The sequence below is a fragment of the Calonectris borealis genome, chromosome 1 (genome assembly GCF_964195595.1).
Source record: "Calonectris borealis chromosome 1, bCalBor7.hap1.2, whole genome shotgun sequence".
NCBI classification, from domain to species: Eukaryota; Metazoa; Chordata; class Aves; order Procellariiformes; family Procellariidae; genus Calonectris; species Calonectris borealis.
In genome coordinates this window covers 14,289,864-14,308,878 of record NC_134312.1, presented here as the reverse complement: position 1 = coordinate 14,308,878, position 19,015 = coordinate 14,289,864, and the positions used below count along the sequence as shown (strand labels likewise).

The following is a 19,015-nucleotide window of genomic DNA, read 5'->3' as shown; positions in this document are numbered from 1 at the left end:
TCTCCCATAGGGGAACATAGGCTAGATCACCCGGTCTTTTCCTTCTTTCCCAACTTCCACATACTCTAGGAAACAACCGGAGTAGACCTGGTCAAAGCACCCAGCACAGAGCATTGAGAAGTATCCTCCTCCCGTGGCTTTCCTACAACTAATTTCCACTTTTTATTTCAGCTTTGTGAACATCCTCCTTCCCTACGATGCCAAAACCATTGGGACGCGCTTCCGCTGGTGGCAGCCTAAACACGATGGCCTGGACCAGAATGACTGGGCTATCGACAACGTGTTGATCTCCGGCTCAGCTGACCAGAGGACGGTGATGCTCGACACCTTCAGCAGCGCTCCCCTGCCGCAGCATGAGCGCTCCCCTGCCGACGCAGGGCCCACCGGGAGGATCGCCTTTGACATGTTCATGGAAGACAAAACTACAGGTAAAGGTTTCATGTGGATCTGAATTAAAGAGCAAGAAGTCAGCGCAGCGATTTCCAAATCTTGCTGAGCCTCTGAATTGTTGTCTCACTGTGACGGATATCACAGACAATCCCGTCACTCTAGGGCTCTTGTCTTTTGTTTTTAGTTCACAAAATGCGAAATGAAAGGATGTAATGTAACTTTTCTTCTTTTACTGCATGAATTTACTTAGAAGATTAATTTCTCTTCAAAAAAAGAAAAAACGATTTAAAAGTGCCGGGTTATTCTAAGCAGATTTCTTAACCTGAGTATCTGTTTCCTATTTCCTAACTTTTAAAAATATTCTTTAGAGAAGTTAAGTTACATTTTACAACTAAATGTTGTAGAGGATGTATTTCTGGATGTTTACTAGGCTTAACTGCTAACAGTGCTGGGGTACCCTTTGGGCAGACATGTAGGCAACACCCATTAAAACATTCTCCCATAATGTCCAGTGCAACAGAAGTTTATGTTTTGAGTAAGTCTCAGATCCTTACTTCTTGAACATTAAAAAATAATGCTATAATGCTTATGTAAGAGAGTAGTAAGAGGTGCTTTGAGCAATAAATGTGATAAATGTAATAAATATGTACATGGGAAAGATGGGGTACTGACATTGTCAGGAGCAGTACTAAATAATTCTCACGTAAGCTGAAAAATAAAGCCATGAATCACCTTTAGTGGTTAACACTACTCCCTGTTTTCTTTAATTTATATTATCATTGTATATTACTGACATTGCCATTTATTTTCAAGTGAATGAACACTGGTTATTCCATGATGATTGCTCGATTGAGAGGTTTTGTGATTCTCCTGATGGTGTCATGATCTGTGGGAGCCATGACGGCAGAGAGGTCTATGCTGTCACCCACGACCTCACGCCTACAGAAGGCTGGATTATGCAGTTCAAGGTAAAATCTCTGTCTGCAATATAGTTATTCAAAACCACATTTTGCTCCAGGTCTAAGTAGATTTTTCAGGAGGTAGGATGATGTATAGGCCTACGCATGAGCCATTCCCTGCAGGGAAAATTGTTATTATCAGGCCATCCTCGTTTTTCTCACCTACTCCGTGTTGGTCAGCTTTAATACCACCAGCTGTTCTCAGAGGTGACGCACTCTTCTCTTCCAGCACAGCAGTTGTATGGACATCATTTAGTAAGGATGTTACACATACACATGGTGCCTATTTTGTTACAGCTGCTTGGTGAGGGAAAAGCAGCTCCAAAGTAGTCCACACCGCTCCTATGTTGTCATACATTGACATCAAACCTGCACCCAAACTGCCCTTCATATACTGCTTTACCTAAATTAAAGAAATAACCCAGCAATATATGGAAGTTGTAAGAGCCCTTTGCACATCTCTCCCATAAAGACGGTCCGCTTAACCGAGCTGGATGGCCTGCTCCGAAATATTCAAATCTTAGGTTGTGTGGGAGGGGAGGTTAATTTTATTGCTTATGGGGTACTGGGGTACAAGGCACAAGTGTCAAAACCTGGAAATCCAGAAATGTAAGCTAACTAGAAGAAAATGAAACTCAGAATATGGTGCCTGTTCTCAGTCTTGGGAATATTGATGAGATCTGCAGATGACTGGTTCCATACAAGCACTGTTACTGCCATCATTTCACGCAAAATTCTGCAGTCAGTTTTCAGGTTCAAACATTTTTTTAAACTCTAACCACCACCACAATTAATTCTAATTTACTTATGCTCTCTTCTTTATTAGGTTTCTGTTGGATGTAAAACCTCAGAAAAACTTGCACAAAATCAGGTCCATGTGCAGTATTCCACTGACTTTGGCGTTAGCTGGAGTTACTTAGTACCTCAGTGTTTACCAGCTGATCCAAAATGTTCTGGGAGTGTTTCGCAGCCATCTGTCTTCTTTCCCACAAAAGGATGGAAAAGAGTAACTTACTCACTGCCTGAAAACCTTGTGGGCAAGTAAGTATGAATTTGCTACTAATTTTGTCTTGGATTCAGTACCTTCTGAAAAACACAACAGGGGATACATCTGCCTATTCATTTTCTTTCAAGGAAAGTGCAGACTAGCAGCATTCACATTCATTACGTATGCTGCATAATTTTATTTCCTACCAATTAAGATTGACCATGACTCTTGGTCTGAACAACCGGCAAAGTTATCCTTGCTTCTCTGCAGTCTGCTCCGGTACAGCATGTTCTGCTCTGTTCAGACAGCCGCAGTCAATTAGAAAGTAGATTTATGACCTTACTGAGTGGAAAAGTTACCCTTATTGTCTGCAGTAGTCTGCACATATGCAAACCATTTGTCTTTTTCTGCAAAATTAAGACCTCTTATATTCTTTGAGTAATCTGCTCAGGAAGTATAACCAAAATTGAAATTCTCTCGCAAGAAGCCAAAATAGCTTTTTCCGGCTTCAGCAGTGTCTGGAATCCATCCATATATCGTAGGTAGTACATGTGTGAAGAAGAAGATATGGATATGAATAAAATTAATTTCAACAGATACTGCCAGATATTACTTGTGGAAGCTTGGAGGATAGTACAGTCATAAGTATATTGTATTTCACCCACCCTTTTTCAATTGAGCAAAGTTGGTTTATACATATGTCTGTTTTTCTTCATTCCTTTATATCTAGTCCCGTGAGGTTTCGGTTCTACCAGAAATACTCAGATATGCAGTGGGCCATCGATAATTTCTATCTGGGTCCTGGTTGTCTGGAAAACTGTAGAGGTCATGGAGACTGCCTGAATGAGCAATGCATCTGTGATCCTGGGTATTCGGGACCAAACTGCTATCTGACCCAAACACTGAAGGTAATTTTACTGCATGGTTTAAAGTGTGAATTTTGCCATGTGTTTGGCTGAGAAAGAGAGAGAGAGGAGATTGGTTCCACTGGAAATTTAGCTTCGATTCCTGTCAGCCTGAAGATACTCAAATCCATTTTCAGCCCTTTTATCATTTTTTAACAAAACTATTACTGCAGTGTCCAAGAAGGGGTTTGTTCCTTTGCAAATAACACTGCCCAATAAAGCTGTGATAAAGTTCACTGTTCGTCCTTAGATCATCATTATATGATCTAAATCACCCTTGCACATATGATGATATTTGATCAAGACCTGTAGAAAGATTGTCTTTATCATGAAAGAGCTTACTGAAGTAGGGAATACAAGAAAATGACATAAAATTACATAAAACTAATTCACCTAGCTGTTGTTAGTGTTACCCTATAACAAGTGAGTGAAATCTAGTTAGATATTGCTAATTTAAAAGCTAAAATATTTTTAAAATTTAACATATTTAGAAAATAATATGTAAAGAACCCCAAATTAGTTTAAAAGGCAGTGTTTACCATCTCTTTTTTTCTACATCAGATAAGAACAGAATAGGTACGTGCTTCACAGAAACAACAAGTTAAGAAGCATTCTGTCTAAAGAGAATATAACTATTTAACTTTTCGGTTATCGTGTCATCTGAATTATTATAACCTTCTGTTTTTCAGCTGACATACTAATTACATGAACAAATATCAGTATCTGTTTGCAATTTTTAATTAGTAATGTATTCTTCACATTAAGGATATTTGGGATAAAATCCTAGCAATTTTAGGGGAGTTTTACTACTGTCTCCTTAAGGCCAGGATTTCACTCATGGCATTGCTTTTACTGCACACCTCCAGGTAAGTGGAAATCAGAGATATATTCTAGATGGTTTTCACTGCAAATATTGGTGCGGACAGTTGCATAAATGCGTATTCACTACAATAACCCTAAAATTTCATTGCAATACTGGTTTTGCTGGGGAAAAAATATAGAATAGAAATTTCTCCCATACATACTAGATATATACTGGAGTGGTGTTACGTAGTCTTAAATAACCACAGTTATGAACTAGACCCATTAATCTGCACATGCAAATTTTAGCGTGCTGGATTACCTCCCAAGTATGTTAAAATCTAGCCCTAACATGTTTTCACATTTAGCCAATTCAGTTCAAGTGGCTAAATGTTCAGCCAAAAGTGATTATGTTCAGTCACCCTGAAAAAAATATTTTACACTGTTCATTACTTTCAAACATGTTTAGGTCAGTTCCAGCTGTGGTCATCAGAAAGGCTTAATTAAGATCATAATTACCTGTGCTCTATGTTAAACACCTTACTTACAGACTTTCCTGAAAGAGCGCTTTGACAATGAAGAAATTAAACCAGATTTATGGATGTTCTTAGAAGGTGGAAATACCTGTACTGAGTGTGGGATTCTCGCAGAAGACACAACTCTCTATTTTGGAGGTGCAACTGTGAGGCAGGCTGTCACTCAAGATCTGGACCTGCGGGGGGCAAAGTAGGTTATGTTTCCGTGTCATTTTAATGGGGAACTCTGTTAAACACTGACAAAGCAGCAGGTGACATAGCTTGTCATTCAGGGAATTCCTAGGCCACCACAAGCGTAGCGTTATCTCAGGTAGACACTAATTAGATTATGATTCTCAAGGCACTGATGCTTTCAGATGGGTCTCGGAGAGCAAGGCTCATCCTAGCACAGCGGAAGGGGTCTGCCATGTCCCAGTGAAGCAGCAGGTCTCCTTCCCCAGGAATGTCCTGAAGTCAGCAATGCCTGTCCTGCAAAGAGGCGAGATACCACAGTCTCTTGGGCACCACTGTCTCCACCCTGGAAGCACCAGCTGTGTCTCCTGCTGAGTTCAGAACATAACCTCTGCTGGTTGTCCTCTCTTGGGTGCCCATACAAGACCCACTCCACTCACATGCTGTAGAAAAGGATGACTTAACTGGAGAGAAATGGAATTATGTCAGTTTAGATAAGCTAAGGACATGACGTAGAAGACAACTTCAGCGTCCTTTCCCTTGGCTGTATGGCTTTAATAAAGCCACACACTCTCACTTCTGTAATTCAGCAAGAATTCACTGAATCACACAACCTTTCAGGAAGGAAAGGGCCTCAGGGAGACTCTAGTCCAACCTCATAGAATCATAGAATCATAGAATCATTAAGGTTGGAAAAGACCTCTAAGATCATCGAGTCCAACCGTCAACCCAACACCACCATGCCCACTAAACCATGTCCCTAAGCGCCTCATCTACACGTCTTTTAAATACTTCCAGGGATGGTGACTCAACCACTTCCCTGGGCAGCCTGTTCCAAGGCCTGACCACTCTTTCAGTGAAGAAATTTCTCCTAATGTCCAATCTAAACCTCCCTTGGCGCAACTTGAGGCCATTTCCTCTCATCCTAAAAACTCAGGTCAACATGCTCAAACCCAGGTCAACACTGAATTCAGACCAGGTTGCTCAGGGCTTTGACCCATTAGGTCTTGAAAACCTCCAAGGACAGAGATCCCACAGCCTCTCTGGACAGCTTGTTCTACTGTTGAGTTACCCTCACAGTGATTTATTTTTTTCCCCCTGTTATATCCAGTTGGAACCTCCCTTGTTTCGATGTATGACCACTGTCTCCCCCCAGCCATCTTCTTCAGGCTGAACCAGCCCTGTCCCTCAGCCTCTCCTCACAGGCCACATGCTCCAGCCCCAAGCATTTCAGCGGCCTCCACTCACCTTGCCTCAGTTTATCAACTTCTCTTATGTCCTTCATCGCTGCGAGGGCACCTTGTTAACTCATGTTTAGCCCCCTTTCCACCAGGACTCCCAGGGAACTGTTAGCAAAGTGGCTCCCAGCCAGTCAGTCCCCAGCTGGTACCATCGCAAGGGGTTAGTCCCTCCCAGGGGCAGGACCTCGCTGAATTTCATGAGGTTCCCATGGGAATTACTAGGCAATGTTTTTGGAAACCTTTGTTCTACTTGCACATTGATGTTACTTGCTTAAAAATGCTAGCATTTTGAACATTTTCAGCACATCTCCTAACAGAGAGTAAACGTCTCGATTTGTGCAGATCTTTAACAGATGTAAACTTACTCTTAGATTTCTGCAGTACTGGGGGAGAATTGGGAGTGAAAACAACATGACAACATGCCACAGACCGACTTGCAGAAAGGAGGGAGTGCTGCTAGACTATTCCATTGATGGAGGCAAGTAGACCTTGTAGTTTCAGCTAAGCTACAGCCTTGTTCTGTATTCAAGCACCATGAATATTTGAGAAGTTGTCAGAGAGATCTGAAATAATAAGATAATTTTTAATTGAAAAGTTATTTTTGTCCGTGTAAAGTTTTTTCCCCATCTAAAATTTCCATCTATTGCTCTGGAGTTTTCCATAATCCTCCTGCCTGATTTCAGTAATCAGTGGCTTCCAGCCAATTTGATTCCTTTATACAATTACAAGATTACTCTTGCAATGAGTAACAGTTGCCAACTACCCTTAGAAGTTAAGATTTGTCTATCAGAAGACCATAGCTATTATTTTTTATTTCCTATTATCTTCCTTTAATCTTTTAGACGATTCTACCACACACTTGTTTTCATTACTAAACCTGCATCTTTTCATTCTAGGGATATCCTGGACCTTGCTTCATGAGATGGATTACCAAAAATACATCTCAGTCAGGCATGACTACATCCTCCTCCCCGAACACGCTCTGACCAATACAACCCGCTTGCGCTGGTGGCAGCCTTTTACCATCAGCAACGGGATCGTGGTTTCAGGCCCCGACCGGGCGCAGTGGGCGCTGGATAACATCCTGATCGGAGGAGCAGAGATCAACCCCAGCCAGCTGGTAGATACGTTTGATGACGGTAAGACAGGCTGTGACAGCTAATCTGTGGTCTGGCATTATCTTATCTAAGATAAACCCTGTGAGCTTGCAAGCACGCTTTTTCTTTTTTTTAACTCAGCAAATTTTTCATTTTGTAGACTAATGCTGTTTATATGCTATTCTTCATGCTGCTAATAGGGGTGTGTAAATATATATACACACATGTATATTCAGATATGTATGTATATGTTTATATATGTATATACCTATGAGAAAGGCAAAAATTTTTATTTCAGTCCAACTCATTTCATTTAAATACCTGTGTAGGAAAGTTTTATTTAATCATATTTTTAAAAAATACTATTATTTAAACATTTTAATTACCTCTCTGGAGCTGATGTTTTTATTATGTCTGTTAGTAGCTTACTTATTGTGTGTCATGACAGATAGCATAAATTTAGTGTTTATATCACTAAAGTACTGTATCTAGTGATTCTGTGGATTTATTACTAAGCTTTGATGTTTACCAAGACAATGCAGTAATTGTATTCAACTCATCTTAATAGAAGGCACCTCTCATGAAGAAAACTGGAGTTTTTACCCTAATGCAGTCAGGACTGCTGGGTTCTGTGGAAATCCATCATTCCATCTCTACTGGCCAAATAAGAAAAAGGACAAAACACACAACATCCTGTCCTCCAGGGAGCTCATTATACAGCCAGGATACATGATGCAGTTTAAAGTAAGAAATGTTCTCTCTCTCCAAAGTAAAGTATGCAATGAAAAATCATCTAATGTGTCTCCAGAAATTCTTCTTCTTCCAACTAGGATGCCCAATTGGATGAATAATTGGTAATGACTTTTTAGTAGAATTTAAAGGAAATTCTGAAGTGTAGGGAATGGGAACCAGGAAGGTTGCATGAATGTCAAATGCCAAATTAGTCTGACTGTCTGTATGCTTTGGGGGTTACTGAGAGGGATTGGAAGTCTAATCCCTTTCTCATGAAATTACTGGATCATCAGATACAGTAGGAATTATTTTCTAAGGTGAGAATACACAGCATGCAGAACATGCCATTTCCCCCTAACTAGTGAATAAGCAGAAAAGGCAAGGAAGAGGCAGGCTGGAGAAGAGTGGCATCTTGAAAATGCAAAAGTGCTCAAGTAGAAGTACCCCTTCTACTTACTTGTGTCATGGCAAACTATCTAAATAGTCAGAGAAACATTTCTGAATATTTTATTTGGTTTTAAGGTAGAATTCTGCATGGGCCAGAGACAACATGTAGTTGTTGTCCAGAAAAGTTCTAGGCCCTTTCCCAAGCACCATGTCTTAAAAGCCAGGAACTAATATGAAAGCAAGGTTATCAAAATGGTAATCTATTTTCTTGTTATGTTTTTTTTTTCTTGCTCTTCTGTTTGACAAGACAGCTCCAGAATTTTCCATTTTCCACTAATCAATATTTTCACCTTTTCTCAACATCATTGCCTATTTTATATTGATTGTCTAATATACTCCCTCAAAGCACTGCTTCCCCCACTCACACAGCATGCCATCTTTGAAGAAATTATACAAAAGAGCAGTCTGACATGCTTTTTACTACTGAATGCCAAGACCACCTCAAGCTGTCAGCCTATCGTCTTTTTCCTCTATTTTAAGGGCAAAAATTATGATAAAACGGATGGATCTCATCAGGTCCCATGGACTTGTGCACCTTCAGGTTCCTTAGATGGTCTTGAACCTGATCTTCTCCTGCAGTGGGTGGCTTTTCATTCTCCCAGTCCCTGCCTTTGCCTTCTGTGGCTTGGGCGGTGAGGCTTGAGCACTTGCCGGTGAAGACCGAGGCAAAAAAGTCATTGAGTAACTCAGCCTTCTCCATATCCTGGGTAACCAGGTCTCCCATTTCGTTCCGAAGAGGGCCTACATTTTCCCTAGTCTTCCTTTTATCTCCAACGTACCTATAGAAGCTTTTCTTGTTGCCCTTGATGTCCCTGGCCAGATTTAATTCTATTGGGGCTTTAGCTTTCCTAACCTGATCCCTGGCAGCTTGGACAATTTCTCTGTATTCCTCTCAGGCTACCTGTCCTTGCTTCCACTCTCTATAGGCTTCCTTTTTGTGTTTGAGTGTATCCAGGAGCTCCTTGTTCATCCATGCAGGCCTCCTGGCGTTTTTGCCTGATTTCCTCTTTGTTAGGATGCATCGCTCCTGAGCTTGGAGAAGGTGATCCTTGAATATTAACCAGCTTTCTTCCCTCCAAGGCTTTATCCCATGGCACTCTACCAAGCAGATGCCTGAAGAGGCCAAAGTCTGCTCTCCTGAAGTCCAGGGTAGGGAGCTTGCTGCACGCTCTCCTCGGTGCCCTAAGGATCTTGAACTCCACCATTTCACAGTCACTGCAGCCAAGGCTGCCCTCGAGCTTCACATTCCCCACCAGCCCCTCCTTGTTGGTGAGAACAAGGTCCAGCATAGCACCTCTCCTCGTTGGCTCCTCTACCACTTGGAGAAGGAAGTTATCATCGATGCATTCCAGGAACCTCTCGGATTGCTTATGACCTGCTGTGTTGTCCCTCCAACAGATATCGGGGTTGTTGAAGTCCCCCATGAGGACCAGGGCTTGTCATCGTGAGGCTACTCCTATCTGTCTACAGAGGGCCTCATCCGCTCGGTCTTCCTGGTCGGGTGGCCTGTAGCAGACCCCCACCGTAATTCAGCATTTAATAGTTTCTATTACTAAGGACTCGTTGCAAAGGGTTTTTTTCTCTTGTCTCCTCCTTTTTCTTCACGAGTCACAGCAAAGATTTTATTTCTAAACTAGGAACTCAGCTCTAGTGCATAGCTGCATGGCTCTAGTACATTTGGTTTTGAAACTCTTCAATTTTAGCTTTCTATTATCTATACAGTACTGTACCCTAGGTAGTGTAATCTTTCCACTCTAACATGACACAAATATATTTATTGTTTAAAATATTCAGAATAATTCTGTTCTTAAATTGGATTGACTTCAATTTTATATCCACATTTTTATCATTACAAGTTATAAATTTCATAGGTAATTAATACATAGTCAGGTACTTCACTTTCCGAAATTCCAAGGAGCTAAACAATGTTTGTTTAGATATTTAATTTGAACTTTAGACACTTAGTGTTAGGATTGTGTTTGAAAATAACAGTAGCAATGAAGTAAAATTCATTAAGTAAAAGCAGTATCTGTAGTACTGCGTCTTTTGTTTTCCATCCACCTTTGATGGATTTTGTCCAAGATCTAAGTTGGCAATCTCTCTTATACACCCTGTAAAGAAAAAAAATGAGAGTGAGACTTCATTATATATCACATTAGATGTCTACCTGACTTGTTACAGCAGGCAATTTTATTTGTGCTATAGATCGTGGTTGGCTGTGAGGCAACTTCTTGTGGGGACCTCCACTCTGTGATGCTGGAGTATACAAAGGATGCCAGGTAAATGAGAGCAGAATACATAGACCTAAAAAAAAAAACTAGAAAGCTTTTATTTATTAAAGCAATTACTTTGATATTCATCTTGTAACAGGATCTGAACAAAGCCCATTTGCAAGCACTGGGATTTGTCTACATAACTCCCGTAAATTCTCTTTATAATTTGTCCCAGATGTTGACAGATTCATGGCATTGAGCCTGCAGTTCCAATCATGAGCATGCTCCTGTTAAAAATGTGCTCGCAGAAAACCACATTCACAGGAAATTGTTGTCTTAGTATGATACAGGACTATATATTTAGAACCAAGCTGTAATGAAGTGGAGGTTACTTAATTCCAATTTGGACTTTAACTGGCAAACAATTAATAACACTGTCTCCTGCGCTGCAGTATAGTAGCGCATTATAATTTGTAAAAGCAAAGGTATGTTCTGTGCTCAAATGACTGTGGGTGAACATGGAGCAAATTCTGTCGGACTCTTTTCTGAACACTGTAAGAGAGAGACTAAGGAGCAGACTCCTAAATAAATCCTTCTGTCACACCAGCCCAGAGGAGCTCTGGGTTGGACTCTGCTGTCTGTAGCACCACCAAGGGTTTCACAGCACTCAAACCTGGTGCTGGAAAGTCCTCCCTGGCTACACTGACATTTCAGCCTCTCACCTCTTGTCTATCTGTAGCTACAGAGCACGGAAACTATTGCTGACAATCTCTCGGGTTTGTTTAGTAAGACAGGCAATGCCTATGGCCCTTAGAAATGACCTGTTTCCCTTTCATTATTCTTTCAGTTGTTCTAAAACATTTTTTTTTTGTTTCCTACAGGACAGACTCATGGCAGCTCGTCCAGACACACTGTCTTCCTTCCTCATCTAATAGCATTGGATGCTCCCCATTTCAATTCCATGAAGCTACCATCTATAACTCTGTCAACAGCTCCATGTGGAGAAGAATAACTATCCAGCTGCCTGATCATGTCTCCTCCAGGTAGGTTACTGAAAGGTCAGCTCACTGTGGGCCTACAAAAAGTCAGCTGTCTTACTGGCACTGTTCGCTTGGAACAACTGGCAAATTAAAAATGCTTCTTTATTGTTGGATTTAGATCTGATACATAATTAATGTTTTTCAGGAAGCTTTTTGTTAATAGAAGTGGCTACTGCCAATGACGTAGCAGCCACTCATTCAGGGTGGGTCTTTCTAGTTATTGAAGTCACAACCCCTTCATACCACATTTTTCATGACATCTGCTGCTGGCATATTTGAACGTTGCTGTACAGATGAGTTTAATTGCTAGACGTCATAATATGGTGTTTGGATTTTGATATTTGCAGTGCAACTCAGTTCAGGTGGATTCAGAAGGGAGAGGAACTAGAGAAGCAAAGCTGGGCAATCGACCACGTGTACATCGGGGAATCGTGCCCTAAGCTCTGCAGTGGTCACGGATATTGCACAACTGGAGCCATTTGCATTTGTGACGAAGGATACCAAGGTTTAATTTCTTCAGTTTCTTTCTTATACATCTGCTGCAGTCTAATCTAGCTCAAGATTAAACAAAGATAAAGACAGAGTGATAGAACATGTCTAAATTCATCACGGGAATGCTTGAGTAACAGCTTATAAATTAATAATTTGACAGAGCTGCAAATAACAGCTCTTCCCTCCCTCTACTCTTTCTGGATTGAATCAGTAGTCTCTGCTGTCTGGCACTGCAGGTAAAGCCCATTCAGCCTTCATTGAAGGCAGAACATGGCTACCTGCTTACCCAGAAATGGCTTCCACCCCTGTACTCCTTCCAAGGGTGCACCCACTCCCAGGGGATGTGTACATGGGATCAGATGTTGGGGACTGGCCCCTGTAAGGGACTCAGTTCTGTGCCCCATCAGGACAGAGTGCTCTGCTCTGATCCTGCAATGCAGCTAAGCACATGCCTAATGGTACCGGAGTGCCCTCGTTAAATTATAAGTGCTTTGGGGGAGCGGAGCCAGTGTTTAATGTCTTCCAGGACAGAGTCTCATAACTTTACAAGATCAGATCCCTCCCCTGTTTTAGACGCATTTCCCTTCAACCGGCAATTTGAGGTTTCTCATATTGGCATCCATGCAAAATAAGAGAAACTGTATTACAGTTCTTGAAGTTATACTGCTGTAAAAAATAAGACACCCTCGATTTTCTAAAAATGAACGCTGTACAGCATTGTGCACATTATTAATGGATCTGCTGAAATATATTCAGCCTGTAGTCACACTGTATATTGGGCCACAACCTCGAATAGAATTACAATGAACTGTAACTCAATTTTCTCATTTTTGTGTGTTTTATAACTTCACCGTGTCATTTCTAGGTGACGACTGCTCTGTTTTTAGCCATGACCTCCCCAGTTATATTAAAGATAATTTTGAATCTGAAAGAGTCACTGAAATAAACTGGGAAACCATTCAGGGGGGAGTGATAGGGAACGGATGCGGACAGCTGGCACCCTACGCCCACGGAGATTCGCTGTATTTTAATGGATGTCAAATACGACAAGCTGTGACAAAGCCTCTGGATCTCACCCGAGCAAGGTAATACTTTGAGCCTAAAATGCTCTTTAGGCAGCTCATGAGAAAGGAAACTCTTCATATGTATGTGCAGTCATGTGGGCCAGTATTGATGAGGTTGGACTGACCTGGCTCTACCATGCAGTCAGATGTGGCTGGGAGATAAACATTAGGGTTGGCAAAACGCTTTGTGATTTCCATTTGGGAGATGGAGAGTGAGGAGGAAGCGATGTCAGATGAGAAGGTCAGATGTTTCCGTCATGCCCAACAGAGCACTGCCTAGTAAGCCAGCACTGACAATGAAGCTGTTGGCAAAGACTGGGCACCAGACTGTCTGGCCCAGTGCCTGATCTGATAAGACAAATCCCATGTTTGTATGTGCCTCCACGACGGTCATGACTAAAGATGCTGTTAGTAATTACGGACTCATTTTCCCATTTCAGTTGTCAAATAGTATTATATTCACCTGGCAATGAACAGGCGTATCTTTTTCATCTATTGAGCCTCTTTGGCCATGGAAAAACAAATGCAACCAGCCTGTGCTGGCTCCTTACAGAGTGACAACTTTCTGGACTGGTTTGTATTTAGTTGTCTAAAGCAAGATTAGAAGTGGGATGAATTGGCAAATATATTGGCAAAGATATAAATCAGGCTCTTCCTTTCTTATTCGAACACCCAGGTAGAATATGATCTCTTTTACACACTTTATTATATTCAACCTTTACTCTCCCTTTTTTAGCTTTTCATACACTCATTTGCATGTTTATATGGTTTACGTATCTCAGTTTTGTGCAGATAGATACATTGTAAAATTGGATCTATTGCCTCCAACTATATGGCAATATATTATACATAGTAAACTATTACTTTGAAAGGAGAGCTGTGTTTTAGAGATGTGAGAACAGTTTATTTTGCATGTTAAAACTACTGATTCTTGAGGATGCTCAAAGTTTGAATAAGGTAACTGCAATAAACCTGGAAATGTTATTGTTCCTGTTTGAATACTTTTTGCATATTGAAAATACCTTTTCTCTCTGTCTTTTACAGCAAAATCATGTTTGTTTTGCAAATTGGAAGTATTTCACAAACAGACAGTTGCAATACCAATCTGAGTGATCCTAACACTGTAGACAAGGCAGTGCTCCTCCAATACAGTGTAAATAATGGAATTACATGGCAAGTAATTGCACAGCATCAGCCAAAGGACTTTATACAAGCCCAAAGAGTGTCTTATAATGTTCCCCTGTGAGTACCCAGTCACATTTCATTACCTCTAAGTTCACAAGATGTATTTCTGCTAAGAAAGAATCTATCTTTGCATCACTGTGCAAGAAAAAAGGTTGATGAGAGGATAAACAAAGAAGAAAACTTAAGGGCAAGGCTGATTAAGAAATTCCAGCCTAGTGTTTATCAATACACTTCAAAGAAAAACAGAATACTTGTTTTAAAGATATGAAGGGGAAAAAAATTCCTCTTCATCTGTGTGCATTTTGCACCATTCAATGTTTTGCACGTACGGTGTGCTGATGTTCAGTGATGTAGAAATAATGCTTTGACTTTGCTCTCAGTTCCTGTTGGGGGGTAGATAGGGATGTGCAAACCACTGATAGTCTGGAGCTCTCACAGGCTCTTGGGTTTGTCACAACAGGGAGGCACGAATGAAAGGAGTCTTACTGCGCTGGTGGCAGCCCCGACACAACGGAACAGGTCATGATCAGTGGGCTTTGGACCACGTAGAAGTCGTCCTGTGAGTATCAGCTTCACCTCATCCCACCCCATCTCAGAAAGCACTGAAATTCCTCCAGCATGGCATGAGTGTTAAGCTCAGTAAGAAATGTTGTGGCGCAGGGAAACCTTTGAGAACCGGTCTTTGCTAATGCTCTGCCCTGATTGCAACCGTCAGCAGTTAAGACGGCCACGAAATAAGTGCACAGCAGGGGTATGTGTTGTGCATCGTGGAAAAACGCAGGAGGGAAAGCGGGGCTTTATCACCACCGGGTATTGGTGTGGTCCTGCCATGCAGCAATGCCTGTGAAATATATTGTGCTGGGACATAAGAAAGGATATTTCTGTTCAACACTGTGCTGCCATGTAAGGCTGATTTATATCCTTTCAAAGATACAAAAGACTCTGCTGTATTGCTCTTTGCACAAAGTAATGTTGTTGTGCCTCTGAAAAAATTGTGTTAGCAACTAATGCCTTATTCATTTCCTTTTTTTAGTAAGAAGGATACTGTTCAGAAACAGGGTTCACTATATCAGGTTCCTATGGTCCGAGCTCTATATTCATCCCCTTGTCAAGATTTTACCAAGTAAAGTGTCTGCACCCTTCTGATTCTCCCATTCTTGAGATGGGTTTCGCTGGCAGCTAACCCGTTTTTCCTGTGTTACGTCATGAAGAGATGACCTGCTTTTTCTCTAACAATTTAGTTCCAGTAGAAGTGAAATGCTAGTGGCTTCACGGGCGGGAACTCATCGCTGACAGTGGTTGGCAGAGAGAGGCGTGCCTGCTCCATAGATAGGTTCAAACATTCCTTTTATTGAACAATTTAAAAACCATCAATGAAGAAATTAGGCTTGGAAAACCTCCAGACTGTGTAATTATAACCATAAGGTTTCTGAATTAGCAGAGACACTGCAAGTAATGTCTTGTAACAGTAGCAAAGTGAATTATCTGATTGCTAGTTAGCCCTGTTCTTCTTTCCACCGAGAAGCACCAGCTTGCATGGCACTCATATCAACCCCAAACCAAACTGGTCCCAACACTGAGTAACTGTACACGCTCTGCTGCTTTTATACACCTTGCTGGGCTCTGCTTCCATAACATTAAGCTTAAAGCTTGAAGGAACAGAGGGACGGATGTGATTCCTGGCTTAGTTAATCAATGGCTGTATGATGCTGCATCAGGAAAGATATGAAAGAGCATGAACATGCAGGAGGTTCAAGGTGTTCAGGAAACCATAGAAAAAGGAACTGGTAGTTCTGAAATATTCCCATGTATTTCTGCTTTGCAATTAAAAAAAAAGAAAAGAAAAAATCAGGTGGGGGAAAAAAAATAGAGCATAATACTATCCGTCAATCCGAGCATTGAATTTGGGAGTATAAGTAGGAATAGGACAGATCTTTTAAAAGTGATTCTTAGGCTGAATTCTGGAGAACTTCCTTGACAAAGAGATCTGCCAGGTTTTAGACTAGACACACTAGTTGAGTGGTGACAAATCAGTCATATGAGATTTGTTATACTAGAATGGAGACAGCAATAGAAATGCTATAGCAAGTAATCACACCTTGCCTAGCAAGGAACCCGATGGGCAGACAGTGCCTTCTCCCTTCTCTTCTTTTTCTCCTGTTACAGAGCTTTAAGGCTCTTCTGAATATTGGCCAAAATATCAGGCTAGAGAGAGAGAGTTTCCATCCTGTTCAAGTGACACCTGGTACAACCCAGAGGAAGACAGATTTCTCCCTTACCGAGCACTGTGAAATGCCGTGCCATGGCAGCTATTTCCCAAAGGCCAGATGTGGAGTTCCAGCCCCTGCTAACTACAAGACGTGAGACATGCTGCTCTCAGGAAAGGCAGAAGTACATGCTGTGGTGCATCTGGTTTATATGCCGGCACGTGCTCAGACCTGACAGGTGGCTTTGACCCCTCTGTTTTGCTCAAGTTCTACCTGCACCTTCCAATTCATCAAAATATTCTGTAGGCCTCTTAAATTTCATTTGCAGGTAACCCACAAAAGGTTAGATAAAGCCTTTGGAAGGCTTTCTGAAGGGAAGCACGCTGTTCCTTGTCAATAGATACTCCCACCTGGGTTTTCCTTTAGCTCTGCTGTTTCACTCTGACACCTCACACTGGCCCCTTTGCCCCCCAGCACTTCACTTTCTTCGCCTGTAAAATGATGAAGACACTCGGTCACCTCCACGGAGCGCTTCCAGGCATACAGAAGGGAGCCTGGATCAGCGTCTGTCAGCAGTAAGCCTGGATGATCCTGCACACACCGGGGATTCATACCATGAATTCTAGGGACAGGACTTAGCTATAATTCTTAGTATTCCTTCATTTTCCAATGAAGGGCACAGAAACTGGGGAGAGCAAGCCACCTCGCCCGGGCAGCTCTCCAGCGAGAGGCGAGGAGGCAGTGTCCCTCGGGTGCTCTGTCCTCCACCGAGATTGCCAGGGGAGAGCTCTGTGGGCGATAGCTGCCGCAGGGCTCTCTGGCATGGCTGCAGAGAGGCATGGCCTGAACTAAAACCATTCACCAGGGTGCTGGCATTACCTCTTCCCGTTAATTCTATAGGGAGTCATTGGAGAGCCAGTAGGCTTCTGCCTGGCTTATTCGTCCCAAAGCTGGGATATCTTAGGAATCTGTGCCTCCCGAATTGGAAGTAATTCCTGCTGGCACTCTGACCTTCAGCAAGCCATGAACATCCCTGGCTAAAGGACCTGTTGATGGTCCGTGTCTAACGCAGTCTGTGCTTGGTCCTCTTGTAACCCTGCACTCCATCACCCACCTGAACGGGACTCCATACACCTCTCTGGGCACCATCAAAATTATCCTCACTGGCCCTGGTTTAAGGCCTAGATTTGCATGTTTGTTTGTGATCTGTGTACCCACGTTGCCGCAGCAGGCAAGCCTCTCGCCAGTGAGGTGTTACAGCAAGAAGCCGACCTATACTACAAGGTGTGGTTTGGGACGTAAAGAAATTCCTGGCTTTCCACACACCTCGTCTTGTGTTTCCTCCACTACCCTGTGGACTGACAGAGTCCTGATCATGCCGTAGGTGTTGGCTTGGCTGCCTGCACCCCCAGATGCACACCTTGGTGCTGTGCCAGCTTTTCCTCAGCCCCCGGGCAAGTGAGCCATGCTCTCCTTGAGCAGACTAAGGGCTGGAGTAAGAGGGCAAGCAGGGAAAGCACCTGCCTGCAGGGAGAGTGCTCTGTAGGGAGGTAGCACAACCAAGGACTTTCTTGATTTTATTTCTCATCCAACATGGGGGATGTCCCTGCTCCTCCTTACAGTGCTCACCCCAGGGAGAAATCTGTGAATACCTGCTTTCATGGCTCAACTCTTCTCAGCAATCCAAAGATTTGAAATTAATTCTGTCACCGGCCCAGCTGCCAAGTCGTAGCGCAGATACTGCTTACAGCTGATGCACAGCCAGGGTCATGACAGCCTGTTCAGTCTAATTGATTTCTGAGTCAAGGGCCATCATCCTCTTACCAGCAAACACATTTTCAGGATGCAATTTCTTTGTTTCCTTTCTGCTCCCAAGATAGTTTGCTGCGGGAAAAAAATACGTGCATGCAAAATACCCGACGGTGATAAGAAAGGCCAAAGGCGGGTGCTTTTGTATGTTACTTAGGGCCATTCCACTTCTGAATGATTTGAATCACTCATTAAAAAGCAGTATGGTTAAGGCTGCGATGCAGCTGTAAATGGTGCTCAAACCGAGTACCTCTTTCGAACAGGTGAAATGCAATACCTGCTTTGAATGTTACACATTAAATTGGCCTTGCCAACTAACCGCTCGCCGACTTATTTTAACAATGGCTGACACCTATCCTGTGGTGGAGAGTTATGAAGTTGTCCAGTTTCTTTTAAAGCTAGTGCCGATTATTCCTCATTAGCGCAGCATTTTTTCTCTCCATTTGTAAAGAAAGCTTTGGGCACAACTCTCACAAGTTCCATGTGGCTCTTCTTAGGATGAAAGAGTATTTTATCCCAGACTTAAGAAAGAGTGCTTTTCGGTGCCCCTGTACTTCTGCCCTAAGAAGAGCCCATGTCCAACCCAGCATTTCATTTGCACATTGTTTTTTCTCGAAGCACAGCTCTCAGCCTGTCTGCTGCACAGACACCACACACTTCTTTGCATGTGCATTTGGAATTGCCATTTCTTTGTCTACCGGGCAGGCCCTTATTGACCTCTTATAAACTCAATTCTGG

At 42.3% G+C, this 19,015-nt stretch overlaps 1 protein-coding gene across 1 annotated transcript in view; it reads left to right on the top strand.

Annotated features, from left to right (window-relative positions):
- Positions 1 to 19,015, top strand: part of RELN (reelin) — a 299,055-nt gene that overhangs the window by 272,787 nt on the left and 7,253 nt on the right. Inside the window, exons 50-63 of the mRNA XM_075144890.1 lie at positions 172 to 428; positions 1,204 to 1,358; positions 2,176 to 2,390; positions 3,068 to 3,245; positions 4,594 to 4,769; positions 6,363 to 6,469; positions 6,888 to 7,130; positions 7,657 to 7,832; positions 10,473 to 10,546; positions 11,362 to 11,523; positions 11,868 to 12,025; positions 12,878 to 13,097; positions 14,121 to 14,318; positions 14,722 to 14,820. Of these exons, the coding sequence (XP_075000991.1) occupies positions 172 to 428; positions 1,204 to 1,358; positions 2,176 to 2,390; positions 3,068 to 3,245; positions 4,594 to 4,769; positions 6,363 to 6,469; positions 6,888 to 7,130; positions 7,657 to 7,832; positions 10,473 to 10,546; positions 11,362 to 11,523; positions 11,868 to 12,025; positions 12,878 to 13,097; positions 14,121 to 14,318; positions 14,722 to 14,820 (2,418 nt within the window). The remainder of the gene's footprint in view (positions 1 to 171; positions 429 to 1,203; positions 1,359 to 2,175; positions 2,391 to 3,067; positions 3,246 to 4,593; positions 4,770 to 6,362; positions 6,470 to 6,887; positions 7,131 to 7,656; positions 7,833 to 10,472; positions 10,547 to 11,361; positions 11,524 to 11,867; positions 12,026 to 12,877; positions 13,098 to 14,120; positions 14,319 to 14,721; positions 14,821 to 19,015) is intronic.